Raw genomic sequence first — 18302 nt, 5'->3', positions numbered from 1 at the left:
TTTCAGATATCACGTTTAAGGAAGTCAGCTACTTATACCTTTTGATTCCGGGTAACCTGAAATTTCAAGTTTTTCATAAATATCTTAAAGAACTCCTTGTTTGTATTAGATATCTGACTAATTTACAACTATCCATGTGAAGTGGAGTGGTATTAGGTATCTTGATATGCCATTAATTATCAGATATCACCCTTAAGGAAGTCAGCCACTTATACTTTTTGATTGAAGGTAACATAAATTTCAAGTTTTTTATCAATATTTTAAGGAAGTCTGTGTTTGTATTAGATATCTGACTAATTTACAATTATCCACGTGAAGAGGAGTGATATTAGGTATCTTGACATGCCATCAATTTTCAGATATCACCCATAAGGAAGTCAGCTACTTATACCTTTTCATTGCAGGTAACCAGAAAATTCAAGTTTTTAGAAAATATTTTAGAAGCTCCGTGTTTGTTTTAGATATCTGATTAATTTACCAATGCACATATGACAAGATCTGATATTAAGTATCTTGATATAACATCAATTTTGAGATATCACGCTTAAGGAAGTCAGCTACTTATACCTTTTGATTCCAGGTAACCTGAAATTTCAAGTTTTTCATAAATATCTTAAAGAACTCTGTGTTTGTATTAGATATCTGACTAATTTACAACTATCCATGTGAAGTGGAGTGATATTAGATATCTTGATATGCCATCAATTTTCAGATATCATGCTTAAGGAAGTCAGCTACTGATACCTTTTCATTCCAGGTAACCTGAAATTTCATTATTTTCATAACAATCTTTAGGAACTCCTAGTTTGTATTAGATATCTGACTAACTTACAACTATCCACGTCAAGAGGAATGATATTAGGTATCTTGATATGCCAACAATTTTCAGATATCACGCTTAAGGAAGTCAGCTACTTATACCTTTTGATTCCCGGTAACCTGAAAATTGAAGTTTTCCATATATATCCTTAGGAACTCTGTGTTTGTATTAGATATCTGACTAATTTACAATTACCCATGTGAAGAGGAATGACATTAGGTATCTTGATATGCCATCAATTTTCAGATATCACGCTTAAGGAAGTCAGCTACTTATTCCTTTTCATTGCAGGTAACCTGAAATTTCATGTTTTTCATAAATATCTTAAGGAACTCCTAGTTTGTATTAGATATCTGACTAACTTACAACTATCCACGTCAAGAGGAATGATATTAGGTATCTTGATATGCCAACAATTGTCAGATATCACGCTTAAGGAAGTCAGCTACTTATACCTTTTAATTTCAGGAAACCTAAAATTTAAAGTTTTTAGCAAATATTCTATGGAACTCTGTGTTTGTATTAGATATCGTATTAATTTACCAGTGCACATATGACAAGGAGTTATATTAGGTATCTTGATATGCCATCAATATTCAGATGTCACGCTTAAGGAAGTCAGCTACTTATACCTTTTGATTCTAGGTAACCTAAAATTTCAGGTTTTTCGAAAATATCCTAAGAAACTCTGTGTTTGTGTTAGATATTTCATTGATTTACCATCTCACATATTACAAGGAATGATATTAGGTATATTGATATCACCCTTAATGAAGTCAGTTACTTATACCTTTTGATGCCTGGTGACTTGAAATTTCAACTTTTTCGTAAATATCTTAAGTAACTCTGCTTTTGTATTAGATATCTGACTAACTTACAACTATTCACATGAAGAGGAGTGATATTAGGTATTTTGATATACAATTTATTTTCAGATATCACCCTCAAGGAAGTCAGCTACTTATACCTTTTGATTCAAGTTGTCCGTAAATATCTTGAGGAATTATGCGTTTGTATTAGATATCTGACTAACTTACAACCATCCACGTGAAGAGGATTGATATTAGGTATCTTGATACCTATTATCACACCTCTTCACGTAGATAGTAGTTAACTAGTCAGATATCTAACAAAAACACAGAGTTCCTTAAGCTATATACAAAACAATTTAAATTACAGGATGTCTGGAATGAAAAGGTATAAGTAGCTGACTTCGTCGAACGTGATATCTGAAAATTGATCGCATATCAAGACAGTTCATATAAAGCCCTGTAATATCAGCAAAAAAATTAGTCAGATATCTAACATATCTATCTGAAAATTGATGGCATATCAAGATACTTGATATCACTCCTCTTCACGTGGATAGTAGATAATTAGTCTGATATGTAATACAAACACAGTTCCTTAAAAGATATCTACAAAACATTTGAAATTTCAGATAACCAGGAATCAAAAGGTATAAGTAGCTAACTTCCTTTAGCGTGATATCTGAAAATTGATGGCATATTAAGATACTTAATATCACTCCTTGTAATATGTGAGATGGTTAATTAATGATGTATCTAATACAAAAGCAGAGTTCCTTAAGATATGTACGGAAAACTTGAAATTTCAGGTTACCTAGAATCAAAAGCTATAAGTAGCTGACTTCCTTACTCCTGATATCTGAAAATTGATTGATGGCATATTAAAATACTTAATATCACTCCTTGTCATATGTGTGATTGTAAATTAATGAGATATCTAACACAAACACAGAGTTCCTTAACATATTTGCGAAAACCTGACATTTTAGGCTACCTGGAATCAAAAGGTATATGTAGCTGACTTCCTTATGGGTGATATCTGAAAATTGATGGCATATCAAGATACCTAGTATCACTCCTCTTGACTTTGGTAGTTGTAAATTAGTCAGATATCTAATACAAACGCAGAGTTCCTTAAGATATGTACGGAAGACTTGAAATTTCAGGTTACCTAGAATCAAATGGTATAAGTAGCTGACTTCCTTAAGAGTGATATCTGAAAATTGATGGCTTATAAAGATATCTAATACCACTACTCTTCATGTGAATATTGGTAAAATAATGAGAAATCCAATACAAACATGAAGTGCCTTAAGATATTTGCAAAAACTTTGAAATTTCATGTTACCTGCAATCAAAAGGTATACGTAGCTGACTTCCTTAAGGGTGATATCTGAAAATTGATGGCATATCAAGATATCTAATATTCCTTCTCTTCGCGTGGATAGTTGTATGTTAGTCAGATACATGTATCTAATACAATCACAGAGTTCTTTAAGATATTTATTAGAAAACTTGAAATTTCAGGTTACCAGGAATCAAAAAGTATAAGTAGCTGACTTCTTTAAGCCTGATATTTCAAAATTGATGTTATAACAAGATACCTAATATCAGATCTTGTCATATGTGCATTGGTAAATTAATCAGATATCTAAAACAAACACGGAGCTCCTTAAAATATTTTCTAAAAACTTGAAATTTCTGATTACCTGCAATGTAAAGGTATAAGTAGCTGACTTCCTTATGGGTGATATCTGAAAATTGATGGCATATTAAGATACCTAATATCACTCCTCTTCACGTGGATAGTTGTAAATTAGTCAGATATCTAATACAAACAAGGAGTTCTTTAAGATATTTATGAAAAACTTGAAATTTCAGGTTACCCGGAATCAAAAGGTATAAGTAGCTGACTTCCTTAAACGTGATATCTGAAAATTGATGGCATATTAAGATACTTAATATCACTCTTTGTCATATGTGAGATGGTAAATTTATGAGATATATAATACAAAGACAAAGTTCCTTAAGATGTTTGCGAAAAATTGAAATTTTAGACTACCTGGAATCAAAAGGTATATGTAGCTGACTTCCTTATGGGTGATATCTGAAAATTGATTGCATATCAAGATACCTAGTATCACTCCTCTTCACTTTGATAGTTGTAAATTAGTCAGATATCTAATATAAACACAAATTTCCTTAAGATATCTACGAAAATCTTGAAATTTCAGGTTACCAGGAATCAAAAGGTATAAGTAGCTGACTTCCTTAATGGTGATATCTGAAAATTGATGGCTGATGAAGATATCTAATACCACTCCTCTTTACATGAATATTGGTAAATTAATGAGATATCTAATACAAACATAACGTGCCTTAAGATATTTGCGAAAAACTTGAAATTTCAGGTTACCTGCCATCAAAAGGTATAAGTAGTTGACTTCCTTAAGCGTAACATCTGAAAATCCATGACATATCACGATACCCAATATCACTACTCGCCATACGTATCGCTGTAAGTTAGTTAGATATATGATATAAACACGGAGTATTCACACAGATCTTGAAATTTCATTGTACCGATAATCAAAATGTATAAGTAACTGATTTCCTAAAGAGCGATATCTGAAAATACGTGGCGTATCAAAACACAATCTATCACTTCTTGCCATATGTATAGTTGTAAATTCGTCAGATATCTAATACAAACATAAAGTTTCTTACGGTATTCATACAAATGTTGAAATTTCAGGGTAACTCGAATCAAATTGTAAAAGTAGCAGATATCTCCAAATGGATGGTATATCAAATGAATGAAGGTCTGAATTCAATCCGTATCATTTTTAACGTAAACACTCAGTTGAAAAAGTTCTGGTATTTTGCATTGCAACGTTATGTAATTGGGAATAATTGAGCATGAAATTTCATACGACTCCTCGTCCTCTTTAGAAATAAATCTGATAGATAATAATTTTCAAACTCATTAACCTTTATCTGGTAGCTGGTTATCAGTAATTATAACTTTTATATTTTGTAGTAGCTGGCTACGAGTAGCTAACTTTTCTTACTTTTAGTAGCTGGCTACTAGTAACTGGCTACTAGTAGCTAACTTTTCCTGGTTCAAGTAGCTGGCTACTAGTAGCCAACTTTTCTCTTTTTAAGTAGCCAGTTACTAGTAGCTGGTTACTAGTAGCCAACTTTACCGATCTTGTTAAATTGTCAATTTGTTTTAGATCAGTTTTCTCATGTTTATTTAGAACACTTTTTGTTTTGCTCGCTTGGTGTTTTTTGTTTTTTGGTTTTTTTTGGTGTTTTTTTTTTTCATGCAATGATTTTTTTCCTGCATCTAGTGCTACGTTATGAAGCACTGTTTTGGTTGTTTGACGTTCCGTCGAGAACTTTTCACTCAGTTGTAGTATAGGTGAAGTACCACAAATATAGACCTATGCTTAGCGCTCAGGACCCTAGCAGTGAGGATTCTTTATCGTGCCAACGCCTCCTTAGACAAGAGACCTCCGTTTTTAACGTCATATCCGAAAGACACGTGCTTTTCTCTTCTACATGCCGCGCGTTCGGCGAAGGACGCCATTTCTGTATTTTTTGTCATTTAGTGTTATCACCTATTCGACCTATTTAAATGAGTAATATCACCTATTTAAACCAATATCATCTATTCAAACTGAATAAGTAATATAAAGTATTCGAATCACCAATTCGAATAGCTTATATTGTTGCGAATCAGCAGTTTTATTTAACATTTTAATTGGTTCCATCATTTCTTTAGTTATTATTATCTATTTCATTATGTATTTGGTATATAGAGTACTCTGTCATTAGGTTCCAGCCCATGCTCGTTTACATTAAAACATGATTAAGGGACGGAATCGGGTGTATCAGAGGACAGATGAACGGAACAGAGCAGTGAACTAGAGTTTATAAAGAATGAACAAGTCAAGATAATGAACATTGATCAATCTCATCCATCCTATAAAGAATACAAAAGAAGGGCAAATACGGACCCTAGGAAACATACCAGAGGTGGGACCAGGGGTTTAGGAGGAGTAAGAATTCCTAGTTGACCGATCACACCTACCGTGAACTCTGTATATCCTGTTAGTAATACGTAGTCATCAGTATGCAAAGAACGGTCTTACAATTAGTATGAGACACATCAGACAGCATTCGACCTAATGACAGGTTGTATTTGCAAATTAGATCATTATAATGACTACGGAATTTACGAAATGTAGATTTTAACCGAGACCGTTGAAACCCTTGTAACATCAACATATTTATCAGTAGCCTGGCTCGATTTAAAAATTGACCGTATGCAGAACATGCTCTATCGAATCAGTTGAGAGACATAAACAGCATATGCAGTCAGTAGAGAAGTAGTGAACACAGAATGCTTATAGGAGTAAGTTGTACATAAGAAGATATAGGTTTATACAGATTTTAGCTAAATTGTAAAATAACGATTCACAATGGTACACGAGGTACATAACTTTGATTTCGTAATTATATAGACAATAGAGTGTAAATATATAAATAATACATGCATATATATGTTCATTAGCACAAAATGGAGGTGGGGCATAATGCATACAAAGAGATTCGGACATATAATAAATACTCATGTTAGGGAGGATAACAGACTATCTCTTGAATTTTAGAAATAAACATACATAGTTTTTAAAATGTTTTAAAGTTTGATGTTGTCATTAATTCTCTAAATTTCAGTGTATTTGGTGTATGACAATATCTAGAAGCCAAAAATTCTTTCCGTAAAGTGGACAGAGATTTACATTCTAAGATAAAGTAGTATGCGTCGGCTAATTTACCAGTATTACAGAGTGTGCAATTTCGATCATTTGCTGGAATTCCACAACACCTACCTACCTCTATGGGTAAATGGTGGTTTGTTGTTCTAAATTTAGCAAGAGGTTTCCACCACAATTTTTCTTCTTCGAAAGAATGCTTAAGTATTTCTCGAAGCCAAAGTTAAGCTTAATTATTTTTTAGATTTCACCCTTTGATGAATTATTCATATCATTTGTCCACTTCCGTATAAACTGGTCTTTGTTTAATTACAGCAGTAATATATTTGACATTTAACATTACAGAGCACTGTCCTGTCCAAATATTAGAAAAACCACTAGAATCTAAAATATTTCTTATAAAAATAACCCATGAGTTCACATTCTCATTATTGTGCATGCATTGATTAGATAAATATCTATATACAGTAAACACGGTTTTATTTCCTTGGCCTTGAAACATTTTTGCCTAATACGAGATCATCCTTGAATATATAGTGACAAACAGAGGAAAACGACCTGATTCACCGTAGACCATAAATGCTTTTCATACATAAAATATATTTCAGAAATTTTAAATGTACTTTTTCAATAACATCCGAATTTTCGTACCCCCAAATTTCACAGCCATAGAGTAGTACTGGCATTACCACTTTATCAAACAAACCAAACTGTTATTCTAATGGTAAATTGAATTATTTTTCTAATAATACCGTGCATTGCTTTCTGTGCTTGATCGCCTAGATGTTTTCGGCTTTACAAAAATATCCACTTCTAGGAAAACACAATACCTAACTATTTGAATTCATTCACACTTTTAACAGCATTATTGCTGTTATAAAAATATTTCTAGGCTTAGGGTCTTTCGAAAACACTAACACCTTTGTTTTCTCAACATTTACATTCAATTTCCATTGAGTACACATGAAACTCATCTAACGCTCTATGGTCTCAGCCATAATAACATTATCATCAGCGTAAAATAATATAGAAAGTTTTAAGTACAAAAAACAACTCATCTTCGATAGAAGTATGTACTAATACTCTGTAAACCAACAATATTTTTTATCAAAAACTCTTCTTGGTCATTAATATAAATAGAGAATAGAAAGGGGGTAAAATATCACCTTGGCGAACTCCGACATTACAACAGAAAAAAATCTGATGACATACCGTTCATACTCATCTTAGATTTTATTCCTCTTTACGTATTTCGTATAAGAATATAACATTTTCTCTTAATTCCATTTCCAATAGCTTATACAAAAAACAACTTCTCCAGGCTGTATCAAACGCTTGCTTGAAATCTACAAAAGCACAAAATATTTTTTTCTTCCTACTGAGAGTATGCGATAAAACGTGCAGAGTTAAAATATATTCTAGAGTAAAATAATTTTTTAAAAACATTTATATTCATGTGTACATACTTTATTATCATTGACTGTGTTGTACATGTATATATCTGCATGCGTATGTGTTTGATGCTTATAAAATGTGTGGAAAATAACACCCACCGCCACAGATACCTGTATCACCTATTGCATTTCTTATAACATTAAATGATCCTTCAAAACAATTAATGTAGCTTTTTTTTTAATATAGCGACCGTCGAATCTTGATCTAGCTTCCAAAAAACAATTCGTTTTTTCAGAAACATTTCCGTTTCCGGAAATAAAATATTACGGAACGTAATCCACAATACAAACAATTTACAATTATTTTGAATGCGTGGAAAATAGTGCAAATCATTCAAAACGTGCGATTTTAAAATTAAAACTAACAATTCAAAAGTCGGGCGTTTCTCCAACTTTCAGAAATATAATTGTATTATTGAAGCATCTACTTGATCGAGATGAGTAGGCCTTAACTCTGGGTATATCATATAGCTATGGAAGCAGTTCTTATTTCAAAATATAATTTGAATAGGTGATTATCATCTATTGAATGGGTGACAACATTTATTATGCCCCCGTTCAAAGAAGAGGGGCATATTGCTTTGCACCGGTCGGTCGGTCGGTAGACCACATGTTGTCCGCTCAATATCTTGAGAACCATTCGCTTGATTGTAATGATATTTCTTAGGCTGATTAGTTATGAATAAAAAAGGACCCCTATTGTTTTTCATGTCAAAAGGTCAAAAGTCAAGGGTCAATCTACTCTAAACATAGGAAGACACTGTCCGCTCATCATCTTGAAAACCCTTTGCTTGACAGACATCAAACTTGGTGCACTGGTACTTTTTTGGAAGAAGATGACCCCTATTGGTTTTGAGGTCACATGGTCGAAGGTCAAGGGTCAAACTGGACATAAGAATATCCTGACCACTCAATGTCTAAAGAACCCTTTGCTTGCCAGACATCAAACTTGGTACACTGGTACATCTTCACGAGAAGATGACCCCTATTGATTTTGAGGTCACATGGTTAAAGGCCAAGAGTCAAACTGGATATAGGAATATACTGACCACTCGATATTTTGAGAACCCTGTCCTTGACAGACATCAAATTTGGTACACTGGTACATCTTCACGAGAAGACGATCCCTATTGATTTTGATGTCACATGGTCAAAGGTCAAGAGTCAAACTGGACATATGAATATACTGTCCGCTCAATATCTTGATAACCCTTTGCTTGACAGACATCAAACTTGGTACACTGGTACATCTTCAGGAGAAGATGATCCCTATTGATTTTGAGGTCACATGGTCAAAGGTCAAGGATTAAACTGGACATAGTAATATATTGTCTCCTATTTTTAAAGAATTATTTGCTTGATTGACACCAAACTTGGTACACTGGTACAGCATAAGGAGTAGATGACCCCTATTGATTTGTATGTCATATTGTCAATCCACTCCTGACATAAGAAGATATTGTCTGCTCAATATTTTGAATTGGCGATACTACTATCAATTAAATGATGCATGTGTATAACCCTTTCCAATTTTGCATCATGGGGATATATATGTTTTACAAACATATCTTGTTCAGTTTGAATTGATGATATCACCAACTCGAATAGATATATCACTTATTCAGATAGTTAATATCACCTATTCCAATAGCATATATCACTTAAAGATGCGTAACACACCGTCATAAGGGCTGCATTCCTTTTTAAACATGAACGAAAATATAAATATCAGCAATTCTTGTTCACAACCCTTTTAAATCTAACTGCACATCGTAATTTCGTCTGAACATTTGAATTAGAAGATATTGAAAGAGGCTAGAAGAAACAACGACTAGAGGAAATATTAAATGGAGAGATTACAAAGATTAAGTCAAGAGAGAGAGAGAGAGAGAGAGAGAGAGAGAGAGAGAGAGGATACGTAGAGAGTAGAGGAAATCTGAAGACTAGAGGAGAGAGAGAGGGGGGAGGATACGTAGAGAGTAGAGGAAATCTGAAGACTAGAGGAGAGAGAGAGAGAGAGAGGGAGAGAGAGATCAGTTGAAATGGCGAGACTAGGGGGAATAGAAAGATTAGAGGATAGAGAGAGATAAGCTCAAATGGTGAGACTAGGGGGAATAGAAAGATTTGAGGATATAGAAAAAAATACCAGAAATGCTCAAATTAGAGGATATAGTCAACAACTAGATCCCACCTCCATGTTTGCCCACCCCTCTATTTTGTATTGCTTATAGGAGTTACGAGATTGATCACTGTTCGTTATCTTCACCTTTCATGATCTAGAGAAACAGAGACTATGGGAAATATGAAGAATACAGGGTCTAAAAAGAAACTTGAGGATATAGGGGCTAGAGAAAATACAGAGAATAAAGGATGTAGAGAGAAACTAGGGGAAATAGGGAGATTACAGGAAATAGAAACTAGAAGAATAGAGACCAGGAGAAATAGGGAGTAGAGGAAATAGGGAGACAGAAGGATATAGAGATTAGAAGATAAATGAACTAAAGGATATAGAGACATAGTAGAAGACATAGAGAGAAAATAGAGGAAACAAAAACTAGAGGAAACAGAAACTAGAGGAAATAGAAACTAGAGGAAATACGGACTAGAGGAAACGGGGAGATTAAGTTTAAACAATATAAATTCAATAAATTGATGGGATTGGGAAGCAGGCTCAGCCTTTATGAGCCCTCTCCCTGAAACAGGGACTAGAGGAAATAGAGAAATCAGAGGTTATCGATAGATTAAATGATAGAGAGAGAAACTACAGTATTTTGAGACTGAGGGGAAATAGAAATCAAAGATCGACCAAGAAACTAGGGGAAATAAAGACCAATGAAAATAGAGAAATTTAAGGATAGAGAGATAGAAAATGATGCAGAGACTAAAGTATATATAGAGATTAGATGATATTATAGAGAAAAATTTGAGGAAATAGAGACTAGAGGAAATACGGAAATTAGATGAAATAAAGAGATTAGATTATGTACGGTAGAGAAATTATACAAAAGAGAGAGATTATAAGATATAGAGAGATTAGATGTCTATAAAGTTTGATATTACCAATATGAATGCTATTTCATCGGGGGGAAATAACAAAGGTCATCTGCTTGCCGTGGTCTGTCTGCCTAGCTATGAATTTTAATGACCATCAAAAGAAAGGCTCCTCAGTAATCGGTCGGACAAGATACTGAATGCATTGAACAATACATGTATATATAACTGAACGGAAGCACAGTAGACTAGCTCGTAGACTGCCACCAAAACATAACCTGCTCATTATTGTCCTGACAACCAACAAACCTGAAACACAATTCTGCTGAACAGGTAATTTTAGGTAAGGTTAGATATACCTTGCTCTGAGGCAGAGACGTTTTACTGTATCCCATATACTCGTATACGAATATGTTCAAGTTTTATACAGACGATTACGCATTTAAAAGTATCAAGGACTGAAAACCCAACATGAATGGAGAATGGGTGACGGTGGGATTGGAGGGTGGGGTGGGGTGGGTGGCGGTGGAAAACATTTTATGAGGTTTTTTTTTTAACATAAAAGCCACCCATGACTGCACAGACAGATTTGAAATAAGAATATCTCATATATTATTGCAATGAGAGAGTGTGTGTGTGTGTGTGTGTGTATTCCTGAATCAATCAATTCAAGTTATTTGTTTTAATGAAAAACAGACCACACAGAAGTATATGAATTTTATATTAGCTTACATGTATGATATATATTTACAATCCAGTAATCTTCATGATTAAATCATGCATATCATTATTGCTCTGTTTTATTATTTTTATTCTTCATTCAATATCTTTAATATCATGTGGACTTCTTAACATCTTGCCCCCTGGCAATAAATTATTTTTATTTGTACTTACCAAAAATTTTGATAGAGAAAGTTCGCATATCCAAGACCACGGGGACCACCTAATGGAAACTGTTGTAATTTATGAATGTTTTCAGTTCTAGCGGTGAGAACAATGCTATGTCATGTTTATACTGCAGGATTTCCCCTTGCTGTGCATTCTATATGTTATGGTACATTTTTTCACTAAACATATCCACTAGATTTCCTGTATTTATTTACCATGGGTTGATATATATATTTTCTGGTTTCGTTTTGTTTGTGATAAATAAAAAATATATAATTCCTTTGAAAAAATAAAGGACTTGTCAATTTTCTATGATGTTAAAAAGTAGAAAAATATATTGATATCCCTCGATCCCTATACAACTCGATGCAAATTCTCCTCATTCTTTTGGACTTCATTGCGAAAACATGGGAATACATTATATTCCACATGATAAATTGTATTCATTCACTTATTATTCAAAGTATAAATTTAGTTTTCGTTTTTATCGTTTTTGAAACGTATATATGTAATTAAGTGCACATGCACCTGAAGTGTGGATAGCTTGTATATATCTTATGTATATACCCCCACCCCCCTTTCCCTTCTAGAATGATTTTTTTTAACTACAGAACCAATCATTTATCCAAAATATGTTATTTCCCCACCGATCACCCTCATAAGTCGTTCTGAATAGCCAGTTTCTACTTTCTGTAAGCTTTTGAGATGACCACTTGTGAAATAGTGTTAGTATCTCACAAGTGGTCATCTCAAAAAACTAACAGAAGGTACAAACTGACTAATCAGAACGACTTAGGGACTGATCAATATTTAATGGGGAGTTGGGACCGGTGCATTCCTTAAAAGTGAAATGTTTGAAAACTTTTAATTAAAATCCTGGAACTTATCTATCTTACAAACAATAATGATGAATTGTATGCATGCTTTATCTCACGTGTCCAGGTTGAATACTAGAGACAATTTGCAATAAAATAATAAATATTAAAACATGTCATTAGAAATCATATTGTCTTGATCGGGATAGTAAAGAGCATATATATAATGAGCAATTCAGCATGTCAGGTCTATGTTCCTTGGCAGATTTTAGAACTGCATTGTTCATATAATTTTGTTTCCGTGCACATGTTGTTTTTTAGTTTGATATTTCTTCTCAGCAAAAACGATGTTGCTGAAAGAACATAGTTAAAAGTTTAAAATACTTTTTTAAAAATATTGTTTCCATCGATACATTTGTAATAGAAATATTGCTGTCCTATCAGTGTTGAAAAAAAAAGCTGGAGTCCTATCAATATGTAAGCCCCCCCCACCCCCCACCCCCCCAATGTGTCCTATTGCATTTTGCACCGGTCCCAACTCCCCAGTAAATATTGAGAAATTGATAATTGATAAATTACTGGTTATTGGTTCATTCTAGAAGGGCCGGGGGTATGTACACTTCAGAATCTTGTTAAAGACATATGAAGATTTCTTAAGAAAGCGTATACTAGACCTAGTGCTAATAACACAAGATGTTGAAATTTTAACGTGAGATAGTTATGCAAACAAGAAACATTAAATCTATCTCAAAATCGTGTTAGGCTTTAAAATAGTGAGAATGCCCATATTTGGATGATAAATATATGCATGTGCGCATGCGCTAATAATATCAACATAAAGAAAAATGGCGACAAGGGCTCAGTGAAGATAACTTGTAGGCTAGATCACAGACGTAAGATCTAATGGCAACCCAAAAACCTGGAGAGTGGGTCCAGTCATTAATTCAACGATTCGATGCCCAGGTAATGTAACATTTACTTCCTACTAAAAATCATCTTTGCACAGTGTTCAAATTTCGAAAAAGGGTTCCGCGATTTGCGAGCATGAAAATTTATGAATGAACAGCGTTAGCGGATCGTTGAAGTTTTATTTATCTAACAACGAACAGATCTTTTACATTGATGTATCTTAACGTGTACTTCAAACTAGTAAACAGTCAACTCGTATAAAATTTTAAATTGGCACTAAGAGTATAAATTGTGTCGGCTTGTAATATTATGATAAATTATGAATTAAACCTAACAAAGGTGCGTGTGCGTGGGAGTATTGTGGGATTGTGAGCTTGCATACATTTAATGGAAGGAAGTTTACATCAATGGAAAACTACTCGACTGTATACACGGAGAATCGCACGGTGTAATGCGCTAATAATATAACGAAAAGCACAGCATATAGGCCTACTGCTGAGCCAAAGAAAAGTGACCAATGGAATAAATATATGATATGATGACAGTTAAGCTGGACACCAGGGCTATAATTAATTAAATCTCTTTACTCGTTACATGGACTTTTGGCTGACATTTTAACTGGACAATCTAAAAATTTCACTTGTGCTATGGAAATAAAAACCTCTTGTCCCAAATCACGGGTTAAACATATTATTTTGCAAGACATACCAAACTATTCTATTGCGGGGTCAGCTATAGTTCAATCTGTGAATAGCAAAGTTTTCATTCTTTATCCAACCAAAATGTAAGATATTACAACAGTGAATTATAGCTAATTAAGTTCTTATACAAATTAATGTGTTCCCCCACCCTGGGGATGAAAAAATTATAACAAATATCAGAATATATTTATACCAAGGCCAACATGGGGGAATAAGATTTTTTTTTATTGCAAGATGGTTGGCATTTGAACGTGACTTGCTATGAGGAATGGGGATAGGTACTCGAGAAAGGTTTGGGTCTATCAATGGGACGGCCACTTACAGGTACTTTGAACACTGAAACATGTGCTAACTTATAAATTTTACTATCCGAATGTAATAACTTTAAAAATAACTGGCCTAGAGGGTGTGTGGTTTTTACATACTAGTGGTCCAAAGGCAAAATTAATGGCCCTGACCATCAGGCCATCAGTTATTTCATGGACATGATGAACTATAAAGAGATATAGTAAATGGTTTTCCAACTTCAAATGAAAAATATTGCAGATCAGCAGACTGTAGTAAGTTTTATTCATTGTGATTCTGACATTTTGTCCATCAGTGGTCTGCTATTATAATACTATTTTCAGTGTAAAGGAGGAGATGTCTAATTCAATGAGAACTTTGAAGGAATGAGTTTATTATTTGAAAAATTGAAATATATTTCATTTGGTTCTTCAGTTTATTCCTCAGGATAAAATATTCAGTGGTTTTCTGGTGATACTTACTGAATATTTTCATGTAATTATGTTTTTGAAAGACAATTAAATTAACCTATCCCTCCATTCACTTGCACATATATTAGGTTTAGGTTGTATCTTTTAATTATTACATGTGATATCATTACCGTTAATTTGATATGAAGGCTCAGCCTGGTAGAACAAAAGGATTGCAGATATAAATGGCATTATTCAGATATGGTATTTCATTCAGAATATATGATTTGTATATGTCGGAGATAAATTTGACAGTTTGTTGAAATGCTAGTTTATTGGGGAGGGGGGGGGGGGGGGGGGGGGGGGGGTTCTACCATTTTCAAAAGTTTCTATCTATGTGACTCTTCCTAAAGTGTATCAGTCTGATAATAGCAACATTGTGTCCAAATTATTATGATATTAAAATCCTGTAAAAAATGGAGGCATTTAATTTAAAAAAAAATATTTTTGTTGATGTCTATTTATGCATGATATCTATTTTAAAATACATGTACTTTCATGTTCTCTTGATAATTTTCTAAATTTAGCAGAATTTATATTTGGCTTTCTTCCTTATTGAAATCTTATTTTATGACTATTTGTCCCCCTTGCTAGTGAAGCCGAAGGGGACTGTAGGTTTCCTCTTCATCTATCCGTTTCTCTGTCAGTCTGTCCCACTTAGTCCTCTCCCCCCCCCCCCCCCCCCCCCCCCCATCATATTTTGAGTTACTTGGGAAGTTGAAATTTGATATGTGGAATTTACTGTATATGTTTGTAGATTAAGTATTGAAGTGATTTGGACCTGAGTTATTAGTATTGCAAATTGTCAAATTTTTGGAAAGTATGTAATTAAAAAGAAAAACTGGGGGTCACAGTGCTTATTATTGAGCTACAATGTGTTAAACTTGACTTCTTTGCACTTAAACTTACTTACCATTTATATATGCATAAGATAGTTTTATCTATTTTGGTGTGACTACCACAAAATCAATGCAAATTAGACATTACATCAAATAAATACATATTCATGTCTTCTAACAATATAGATATGAACAAGTTTATTGCTAGTAGATTGAAAGTAAATGATCACCTTTTTGCACTTGAAATACAAAAAATGTCATATATTCTATATAGAAGTTAAAATCAAAATCATGGCCTGGGGAGAGTTTAAAAGAACATCACGATTGGGTGATTTTTACCAAATATATCGAATGTTATGTTGAATATCGTTTTCTGGAGTGTTTTTCCTACTATTCATCTGAAAATGTGATATGTGGTGATATAATGAGTAGACAGGTTTTTCTTTTCTTTACATAACTGATAACAATAAATGGTACCATTTCCAATGCCAAATCAATTTTTCACCAATTCAGAGATTCAAAACTGGCCAATTATTAGGACATCCTAATTTGATGCTCATATTAAATTCACTTTAAATGAAATGTCATACAAGCTATCAAATATCTTCACTTCCTCTTAGATAATAAGTAGATGTTTTAAAAATGCTGTATTTTTGTTCACAAAATATATAAAACAATGAATGCTTGTGTATAAATTTGTTTATCCTTTAAAATAATGCTTAGTCAGGATTAATTTTGAAATAAATGCCATTTGTTTGTATTGTTGAAAATTCCTATAATTTGTTCTATTTTCATACCGTTTTTCGCAATTGAATGGATATGGGTACCATTCCCAAATGATAGAGAAACAGAATGTTACAGAAATATTAGGCAGAATATTACAGAAACGACCAGTAGGGGACAGGTATTGCTGTGCAATACTTAAAGAATGCTTGTGTCTGTTGGATGATTTGGAGTCTACCCTTCATTGACCACTCCACCATGTTAAATTTTATAAATTGTTACTTTTGTAGTTGCCGATCAAGACTGGACTCCACACCACTCAATCTATACAGAATGTGGAACAGAACAAGGAATGTTTGATTAGTGTGTCCAAGCACAAGTTCCCTCTGGTTATTAATGGGTTGACTAAAATCCTGCAGAATGTGTCCAGCATGGTGAGTCTTTGCTCTCCTTCTTCATCATTAACAGGGAGCATTTTGAACTTTTTAATGTTACATCAGAACTTGACTGTTAATCAATGCATAATCCAATAATTATGATGAATCATCAGGAACATGATATAGAAAATGAATTTTATGTTCAACAGTATTGTGGGTTATTGTAGCGTATGTGCAAATCAAATGTTAACTCGTTTCCTATACTTGGATTTAATTAACAAGCAGTACTTGTTAAAATACAAAGTTCATTAGATAATATAGTTGGGCTTTGGTATCTCGGAACATCGATATTTCAATACCATGGATATGTTGCAGTGAGTTTGAAGTCCTATAACTACATTTTATGTATTTTAACCTCAATATCTTGAACCCGTGGATATCTCAAGGTTTTGTCTTGGTCCCATCAAGTTTGAGATATCAATTTGGTTTGATGGTGCTTGTGTTGTGGAAGGATATTGTCTCATAGAGTTAATAATCTGGTTAGCCAGAATTATGCCCATTTAAAAAGTTGGGAAATATGATGTAGGGATAACCATCTCCATCTGCCTGCATAGGTTAAGAATGAAACATTGGAACTTAAGGAGGAATGATGCACTCAAGTCTAGCTGTGGTTTTAAACCCAACCCCCCCAACCCCCAACCCCAACTCCCCCAGATTACTTTCTACTATATTTTGCATTTTCAAAGTAAATAAATTTGAAACTTTTCAATTTCAAAATATTATTGTACATATCCTCCAGTTTCCATCCATATTAGATATCTCTGGTGTGTTATTTCTCCTAAACACAAGGTTGACCAGATCTTATGAATCAAGACCAATGATGAAGGTCACAGGGATTGATTAGTCTGTGTCAAGGTCATAATTGTGTTATGACTGGTATATATGTGTGTGTATATGTGTATCATAACCCCTTGATCAAGGTCACCATAACTTTGTAATGAAGACAGCTTAGAATAACTGTATACAGCCTTACTTGAAAATCAAGACTACATCGAAAATGGCCTAGTCCTAACATTTATATAGAATGGACAGAAAATTCAAAACTAAACAAAAATGTACTGGAAATTTTGAAAATACCAAGAGCAAATTTAAAAGAGACAACATTATAGTTAAAAAACAATGAGAAATTGTTACGGTCACTTGGAAATGAAATGGTTAAGGATCGTAAAGTCCAGATTTTGTCTCATGGCTAAGTTACAGTGATATTGATAACTGATGGACCAGTATCTAAATTGAAAAAAACAACAATGTAGAAAGTAAATGTTCCACACAGGTCTAGTGACTCCAAATAATGAGGTTAACCATGTGTACACATGATAATTTTCCCCCCTGGTAGGAAATGTAAGGCACATTAGTGACATTTGTGAATGAGGTAGGAAA

The 18302-nt window shown here is 33.5% G+C and overlaps 2 protein-coding genes across 21 annotated transcripts in view; one reads left to right on the top strand and one right to left on the bottom strand.

Moving 5' to 3' along the window:
• LOC125659370 (protein spinster homolog 1-like) overlaps positions 1-18302 on the bottom strand; it is a 48095-nt gene that overhangs the window by 28767 nt on the left and 1026 nt on the right. The gene's annotated exons all lie outside the window — the stretch shown is intronic.
• Positions 13373-18302, top strand: part of LOC125659291 (neurofibromin-like) — a 74490-nt gene continuing 69560 nt past the window's right edge. For all 16 annotated transcript variants that reach the window (XM_056146186.1, XM_056146171.1, XM_056146201.1 and 13 more), the window contains exons 1-2: positions 13373-13521; positions 16776-16919. In XM_056146186.1, the coding sequence (XP_056002161.1) occupies positions 13462-13521; positions 16776-16919 (204 nt within the window). In that variant the 5' untranslated portion in view covers positions 13373-13461. The remainder of the gene's footprint in view (positions 13522-16775; positions 16920-18302) is intronic.

This window comes from Ostrea edulis, chromosome 1 (genome assembly GCF_947568905.1).
Source record: "Ostrea edulis chromosome 1, xbOstEdul1.1, whole genome shotgun sequence".
Lineage (NCBI taxonomy): Eukaryota > Metazoa > Mollusca > Bivalvia > Ostreida > Ostreidae > Ostrea > Ostrea edulis.
This window is presented reverse-complemented; position numbering and strand designations above follow the sequence as displayed.